The sequence below is a fragment of the Mesitornis unicolor genome, unplaced genomic scaffold (genome assembly GCF_000695765.1).
Source record: "Mesitornis unicolor isolate BGI_N332 unplaced genomic scaffold, ASM69576v1 scaffold28017, whole genome shotgun sequence".
Lineage (NCBI taxonomy): Eukaryota > Metazoa > Chordata > Aves > Mesitornithiformes > Mesitornithidae > Mesitornis > Mesitornis unicolor.
Window position 1 is genome coordinate 1 of NW_010194776.1, and position 8,302 is coordinate 8,302.

At 37.9% G+C, this 8,302-nt stretch overlaps 1 protein-coding gene across 1 annotated transcript in view; it reads left to right on the top strand.

Moving 5' to 3' along the window:
* Nucleotides 1-142: 142 nt before the first annotated feature.
* The window catches only part of DENND4C (DENN/MADD domain containing 4C), a gene marked incomplete at its 5' end in the record, with an annotated part of 22,620 nt that continues 14,460 nt past the window's right edge, over nt 143-8,302 (top strand). The window contains 9 exons of the mRNA XM_010187917.1: nt 143-273; nt 1,104-1,236; nt 1,708-1,914; nt 2,572-2,700; nt 3,460-3,604; nt 3,937-4,083; nt 5,809-5,934; nt 6,740-6,880; nt 8,174-8,302. The exon at nt 8,174-8,302 is cut by the window's right edge and continues 1,010 nt beyond it. Of these exons, the coding sequence (XP_010186219.1) occupies nt 143-273; nt 1,104-1,236; nt 1,708-1,914; nt 2,572-2,700; nt 3,460-3,604; nt 3,937-4,083; nt 5,809-5,934; nt 6,740-6,880; nt 8,174-8,302 (1,288 nt within the window). The remainder of the gene's footprint in view (nt 274-1,103; nt 1,237-1,707; nt 1,915-2,571; nt 2,701-3,459; nt 3,605-3,936; nt 4,084-5,808; nt 5,935-6,739; nt 6,881-8,173) is intronic.

The following is an 8,302-nucleotide window of genomic DNA, read 5'->3' on the forward strand; positions in this document are numbered from 1 at the left end:
GAATTTATTTTATATATATTATATATAATCAAATACAGTATATATTAAATATATTTTTACATGAACTTGCATCATTAATGTTAAAGATGACATTTTATCACAAAGCCAATCTCTGTACTTAGAGTACCAACTCTGTTTTCAGGTTGATTTAGATTCCATTGAAGATGCACGGTTGATTGAGCTTGATGAGTCTCAAAAAAGTGAACACACAGTGTTCATAATGCCACCAGAACCTCCCACTGATGACGGACAGGACCGAGTGCCAAAATACAGGTACAAGTTGAAACAGCCACATGTAGTGAAACTAGAATGCTTGCGACATTTAAGCAGGGCAGATGTTCCATCATGGTGCAAGACTTGCCTTAATATAAGGTTTGGAAGGATATTTAAAAGGATATTGACTGCCCAGGTTCTGGTAAGTTTCTGAAGCTCAGAAGTCAGTGTTCTCAGTGTGTGCATGTTTGAGAGCATGTGGATTTTGGTTTTAATTTTTTGGTAACTTCTTGCCAACTTTATAGTGATACTTTTCTGCATGTATTCAGCATCCTTCTTCCTGCTTGAGCCATGTATGTGTATTTTTAGCAACTGCAGTGCACTTTGTTTCACAGTGAGAATGTCAGGGAGTGGGTAATGGATCTGCTCAGTGCTATTGATCTGCAGCTGATGAACCTAAAGTATAGAACACCCACTCCACTTTTCAGACTTCTTTCATTCGGTGTTTTTCAGCCTTGTGCAGGAAGTGTGGAGTTTCAGACACTCTGGGTATGCTTTTTTTCTTCCTGTCTCTCTTGGAGGTCACAAAGGTTCTGTTTCCAACTGTTGTCCTTATTAATCATCATCTGACCTTCAAGATACAGATAACAGTCTGGTTCTTGTTTCCATTGTCTGTGGAGATTTGATGTTCAAGGCATCTTTTTGTGATGTCTTTGTGAATAAGACTAAAAGAATCTTGCTATCTTTTTCATTTATTTTCACTCTCCTGGTTTTTTTTTCTCCTGTCAGTTTTTTGCATGCAAGTTGTCTTTGTATGGCCTTCCTACTGTCAGCAGGTATGTGAAAGGCTTTTCTATTCTTTTCTGTTTTTTTTTTAATCATCTATATAGCTATAAAAACTTCCCACGACTAGATCTCAAGCTCTTTGACAGGCCACGGGAGCTCAAGCTCTCCTTCACCAGACGCCCAGCTGGAAGCAGCGTTTCAAATAGTCCAGCACTCATGGCAAAGAGGACAAAACAGGTCAGATGAGTCTTACTGTAATCACTTGTGTGAACACTGAAAGATACAAAGTTTTTTGGTAAAATTGGCACTACCTATTTAGGGTATAAGTTGATGTTGTTGGAGGTTAGGTCTTTGTTACTACTGAGAATCAACACTTGCCAAAGAAAGAAACAGAAGGCAACAAATGAACATCTGAAATTACAGTTTTTTGTCAAACTCATTTTTAAACTTTAGAGTTATATAAAACTAAAGGGAAGTAAGAAGACTGCTTGAATGAGGAAGAAAAAAAAAGGAGGATTAATTCTGATGCTAGTTTTTGATTGAGAGAGCCTTAACAAAAGAGTGGTAAGATAGGAGCTTCAGTTGAATGTTTGTCCATTATTATTAAATGCTTACTTTTAAGAAGCCAGTATCTGAGTTAGTAATGGCTTCTAGGTTCAGGATGTTACATCTTTTCTTTGCTTTTTTTGTTTTGTTTCACCTTTACAGGAGATAAAAACAGCTCATAAATTAGCCAAGAAGTATTATGTAAACCCCCCACAGTGGGCTAAGTGTCTCTTCAGCCATAGTTACAGCCTGTGGTTTATTTGTCTGCCAGCCTACATCAGAGTTGCACATCCCAAGGTCAAAGCACTGCAGCAGGCATACGATGTTCTAATTAAAATGAGGAAAACTGATGTGGAACCACTAGATGAGGCAAGTGTGAATAAAAAAACATTGCCATAAACAAAGAATAGAAGACAAGGTGCAAATACGGTGTGTTTTGTTGCCACCAAGTTAAGTAAACTTACAGTTTGACCTGTTTTAAAGCCACCTTGAAATGATCTCAAAGAATTTTGCTTACCCTGGGGTATTTCCTTTTTTATCACCATGTGGGGTCAGCTGGGTCAAGTACTCCAACTTAGTATTGCTAGTCTTTTCCCAGACTTCTTCAAGAAGGAAGTTCTTGAATATCCCTATTTTTAAAATGTGTTTTGAGTTAGTGCTTTGCAGCCTTACTGAACTGAAGGAATAATGGGTTTGTGTGCGGCATACCATTCTTTCAGTAGTATCCACAGAGACACAGCAGCAAGTTATCCTTTTTGCGTGGGCATTTCCTTCCTTCTGTTTTGCAAACAGAAGAGCTGAGTGGAAAAAAATTAGCATTCTCAACAATGTGCTGGTGTTACTTCAGCTTATGTGATTTCCTGTTTAATTTTTGCTCCCTCTTGTGGCTATAGAGTGTTATGTACTGAGGAACTGCTCTCACATGGCTTTCCCTTTATATGTGTAAAAGTTGGAAATCAGGGGAGATCTTAAACTGTTCCAAAATCTTTGACACTGGTTCATTTATGCATTTCTCTATCTTGTCAGGTCTGCTACAGAGTTGTAATGCAGCTCTGTGGACTGTGGGGTCAGCCTGTTCAGGCTGTGAGAGTCCTCTTTGAGATGAAAAATGCTGGAATACAGCCAAATGCTATCACCTATGGTTATTACAATAAGGTAAGAGAAGTATTGACGAGGATTACTGGACCAGTGTCTCTTTCTTGCTGTTGTCACTTCCAATGTCCTGTAGCACATTTTGAAGATAGTTTCTTATGGCTCTTCACTTGGATTTGCTGGTTCTGCTGGGCAAGCAATCATTATGGACATGCTTAAAGTTCACTGGATCTACAGTGTGGGGTTTTACACTGCTAAGTTTACTGTTCTATTTGGCTAACCAAGAATTTTTTAAAAATATACGTTCTTAGTGTTTTCATTTCCCAGTTTTGGAACCTGTCTAGTGCTTCCATGTCAAAACGATCTGTTTCTAGGTGTATCCTTTAAGGTAGGAGGATCCAAGATGGATAAAGCCTGGAATTAGGCTAGTTGAAGTAGCGTCCCCCTCTTGCTTCCAGGTTCTTGTAATACGCTGATGGGATTTCTTAGTAAAGTGAACTATGTAAAATAACAGAAAAAGAATTGCTACTGTGGTATTTTGTTGCTACCGAAGTATATAAATAAGAACAAACTCCATGTTGTTTACATAAAGAGATCTTGATCCATTGTTTGTTGTTACTCAGCTATTGTATGCAGAGCTGTCGGAAGAAGGGGACAGCTCACAAAGGGGAACAGCTCATAAAAGCTCAAATATTTGTCCTTCTTTATGTGATTGACAGGAAATGCCTTTTTTTGAGTATAGAAATAAAAGCTTCTCACTGTACTGTGTTTCTTAGTGTAACTTTCTTGCTGTTTTTATTACTGCAATGTCTCTTTCTGTAGGCGGTTTTAGAGTCTCCTTGGCCTAGCCGTAACCGCAGTGGCATATTCCTGTGGACAAAGGTACGAAACGTAGTTCGTGGCACAGCACAATTTAGGCAGTGCTTAAAGAAATCAACGCAGAGCCCACGAGTACCTGTGATATCAGGTAATAAGTTAGATGAAGTGGATTAATTTCTGCTAAACAAGAACATGACATGCTTTCTGAGGTATTGCACCTATCATTGTGGCTTTTACAGGTGGAAAATCTTTCTGCAAGTGTACAAGAATTGGTAATTGCCAACTTGATGCCTGAAGCAGTCTTAGAATGTCTTTCCCACACTGATGAATTAATTGTCTGAATTCTGTTGCTAGGATTTCATATTCTTACGTTGTATGTGCAAGCAAATGTATTTACTGTTGTCTGAAGAGGTTAGATTTGTTTAAAAACCTGAAAAGTTAAATCCTTTCTTACTAACCAGCTCTCATTCATGTCTTTAGCTCTGCGGAGTACCACGGGTGGAAGTGATGGGGACATGGTGAGCCATGGTAGCGTGGATAGTTCTAATGATGCTAACAATGGGGAGCACACTCTCTTCGTCAGTGACTTAGTCAGGCTTGATTCCATTGATAATCACTCTAGCACAGGTACTAGATTCTGCTGGGTTTCACTACTAACAGTCCCCCAAAAGGCTAAAATTTGTAGTTTTCTGTTGATTTCCCCTCCACAACCACCACCTTCCGCTCCTGGAGCTGTAAGGAATGAAGCATGAGTTAAACTATGTAAAGAGAAAGACATACACTGTTGCTGAATATTACTCCTTTGCCACAGGTCATGCTTCTTCCTTAGTTTAGAGTGAACTGTATGAGGAGTACTGTTATGTTAAAATAAGTATCTTGCTGTGGTCTAATGAACTGTGCTTTTTGTGCTAATCTTCAAAATAAGCATGCAGCCTCTGACATATGAGTTTGTTCAACTTTTACATATTGTCATTTGTTCATAGAAACAATAGTCTGTGTGAGTAACACCTTTCTCTGCATTAAAGGAAAGGAGTGAAAGTTGCTAAGGTTGTTAGAAGCTAACACTTTAAAATGTTGCTCCTTGGGGATAATCCAGAAAGGCCTAATTAGCATTTCTGGAGTGAGTATGTTATGTTTGGTTATAGTAAGCTGTGCTTTTAAAGGTCATATTCAAGCTTCTTAGTAGTTGCTATACCTGGAAATAAATATAGAATTTATCAGAATCTTGTCCTACAGCCTTTATGAGACACCCTGGGAATGGAAAGTCAGGTGATAAGCTGGAGAAAAGCTGCCTTAAGCAGCACTCTTCCAGACAAACTGGAGTAAAAAGAGTACACAGGAAGTTAATAACTTGAGATGGCAAGACAAAATTCATGGTTCTTTGTATCTGCTTTAATACTGGTTATATCCTACCTGTGCACAGTCTTGACTAAACTTACCTTTCTGTGTGTACTTCAAAACTTACTGTACAAATGGTTCTTGCATACTCTTCATGTTTTTAATATCTTGAGTCCTTCTGTAAAGAGAACTTTTGAGTCTTGATTCCTGTGCTTGATCTGATATGCCTGCTTAGGTTACTGAACTTTCCTTCTCTCTGCTTTTTGTTGCTCTGCTTTTTGCTCTTTGCTGTCTCTTGGGTGCCGCATTTGTCCTTGGCTATCACGATGTGGGGTGCACTTAAATGGTGTGAAGCCTTAGATGCACGTGTGCGTTAATTCTACCCTTGAATGTTACTTCTGCAGGTAATTCACCTATTTATTGGTAGGGTGTTTTCTGTGCAAAGCAGGGATACTAACACTATTGCGATGATGACAGGGAGAAAATATGGACCGAAGAATGTGCCCTTTACTTTTTTTCTATTGAATTTTATACTTTGCACTATAGCATAAAGATACAGCATAGTTTATGGTACAGTTCTTTCCAAGGATGTATTAAGTGTTAGAAGGTTGCCAAATTACTGTTGCACTTGATCTGAATTTCTTTTGTAGATGCATTTGAGAACTTAGTTTGCCCAGCAATGAAATATTTCATGCTAATGAGAAGGAAAAGGAACGAAAGGAGATACAATGTGTTAAAAATAGTTAGTCACTGTAATATTCCTGGGGGAATGATTTGCTTTTAATATAATGATTGGAAAAGTAATTTTGGATTGCATAGCCTAATTATCTCTGCTGTCACTGTCACCAGGTAGATATGTGCACAGATTAGGCATTTTGGTGATCTTAAAAATGAATTTTTCTGGCAAAACAAAATGTGAAACAAATTAATTTCGCTCTTTTATTTTCTTATTGAAAAAACAAATTTAAGAAAGAAAAACAAATCTGAGGCATGTGTCTGTATTTCTTCATACAGGTGGTCAGTCAGACCAGGGCTATGGATCCAAGGATGAACTTTCAAGAGATGATGGTGATAGTCTTCATGCAACTGAAACACAAGTAGAGAAAGATATTTCTTCTAAAGCTGAAGACCTAGTAGGAGGTTAAGTATGCATGTTTACATTGCTGAAGGCTTTGTGTAATAAATCCGTTTCAAGCATTAGACTACCACAAATACTTCATGTATTGAACTTACAATGTTGCCAAGGTCACAATAGGACTGTATGAAATCTGTTGGACTACTTCTGTGCCTTATATAATAGCAGTGGAGTATGTACAGGTAAAAGACCTTTTATTAGACTGGTTTAATATAGGTGAAAAAATTGGACAAGTGCTGGGGGTACACAGTATTTTGTATTCCATTCCTCTCATTTGTATGTTTGTAAACCTGACCATTTTTTTTAGCTGTACCAGTTGACCTAATAAAAGGCACTACTTTTTCCTACAAACTCTTCTCAGCTGTAGAAAATATGGTCACCTCCTGTCTTCTATCCAGTTTTGTCATCAGTTTTTCCTGTATTTTTTCTCTCTCATTACTGAAGCTGTTTCATATTTGTGTTACTAGATGCTTATTGTGAGTTATGGCTTTTAAAGCTGTCATTAGACAATGAGCCCTGCATGAAAATCTGAGAACTGCTGTTACTACTCTACTTTGGTTAGTTGAAAAAATACCAAGGGAAGAAATTGGCATATGCTGTAACCTTGTGAACAGCTGAGCACTCTCTGCATAATACTGTTTAGAGTCATCTATCTGGGTATTATTTCTAGGAAATGCTCAGTACCTAGTGGGATTTATGCTTTAGATTATATTTACATAAGGGAACAGTGTTTGAGTTCATATTTTCCATGACAGTGCAAATGAAATTATTTAGTTAAATTAAGTAAAATTCACATTCTCTTTCTTGTAGAGGCTTGTACTGAGAAATCTGATGAAAAGCAACAGCTGAATGTGGAAACTCATAGTTCAACAGACCCACCTGCTTGGGGTAACAGTATTGTGAAATTTCCATCTGGCATTTTTGATAGCAGTGGAAGGAAAAGCAGTGGTGGTGAGTTACTAGGTGAAACAGAGCTTGCTAAAGTCCTGATCTTGTGCTGTAGTGTTTTGCAATCTTTGTCATAGTATGAAAATAAACAAAACTTATATTTGAGGTGCAGATACCTTGCACAACATTTGCTTTCCACCATTATCCTGTGGATTGTAAGGCTGAAAATCACTGTTGAGTAGATTGAAATAACAATTTTCCCTGTCCTGCACTGAAAGTGTTTCAGTGATGTACTAGAAAACCAGGAGAATTAGAGTCTCCACTCTTGATTTTGTCATCTAAACCTTGCTGACCTTGGACAAGTCTCTTTATTCCTGTGACTTACATTGCCCATGTATAATCTGGGAACAATGCATGTTGTTTTTGTGCTATACCAAAATTTAGTTACATGTCTGGAGCTTTAAGATGAGGAAGACTCATAAAAGCCAAATCTGGGCGCTCATTTTTTTTGCCTTTGTGCCTGTCTTTGACTAAGGCAATGTAGTCCATTTTCAGTGTAGCTTGATAGCAAAGAATTGAGTTCCAGGCACGAAGTTGCCCAGAATCTTTCTGGCAATTATGAAAGCTCATAAGCAGTCAAAAAGCAGCATTGATGTGAGACTCTAACATCCTTCATCGTTGGATATGGTACATGGGGTCCTGTGTTGGGATCCTCATATAGTAGAAGTCCTGTGCTGATGGAGGTTTTTGCCTGGCTAACACAGCTTTCTAGGCAATAAGTATTCCCAATTCTCCTGAGTAAATGGGAGTATTGATAAGATTAGTTTGTATCTTTCATGCTAAATTTAATTAACTTTTTCTAAATATGACTGTATCATAAATGAAGTAATGCTTCTCAGTTGTGTAGACACATACAATAGTTTGTGGGTTGATGGTTTGGGTTTTTTTTTCAGAACCAGAATGAACTATAGAGTTTGATGCATAGATCTGTGAATATAGCTCTGGAGAAAAATAGAGCCATTTTTCCTTATAATTGTACTTTGGTTTAGTTCATGGATGTACTACCTACTCTCTGCTGGGTGTTGGCACAGGGAAAGGAAGCCTTAAAAGCCTTAAAAGACTTTGACTTCAAGGAGTCAAATAATAAATTACTTTTGGTCTGCAGGATGCCTTTGCAGCCAGTAAAATAATTTGTTAGTACTAGTGTAACTTATTAATGGATAGCTTGAGATTGTGTTGCTCCCAGTCCTACCACTAGTAAGGAGATAAGGAGATTTCATGTGATTTCAGGTAGAGATTTTCAAGTAGACATTTTTGGTGGCTGTGGATACCTTATTAATGCCTTTTCTCTTTTAGAAACTGGTTCTAGCTCACTGTTCATAACTGAGGATTCAGTTGAAGATGTAGTCTTTGGTGATGTTTCTCCTCAGAAAACAAGTGAGAAAGGACAGAAGAGACAGAAGCTGTTTGCAGAGAGAAGCTGCA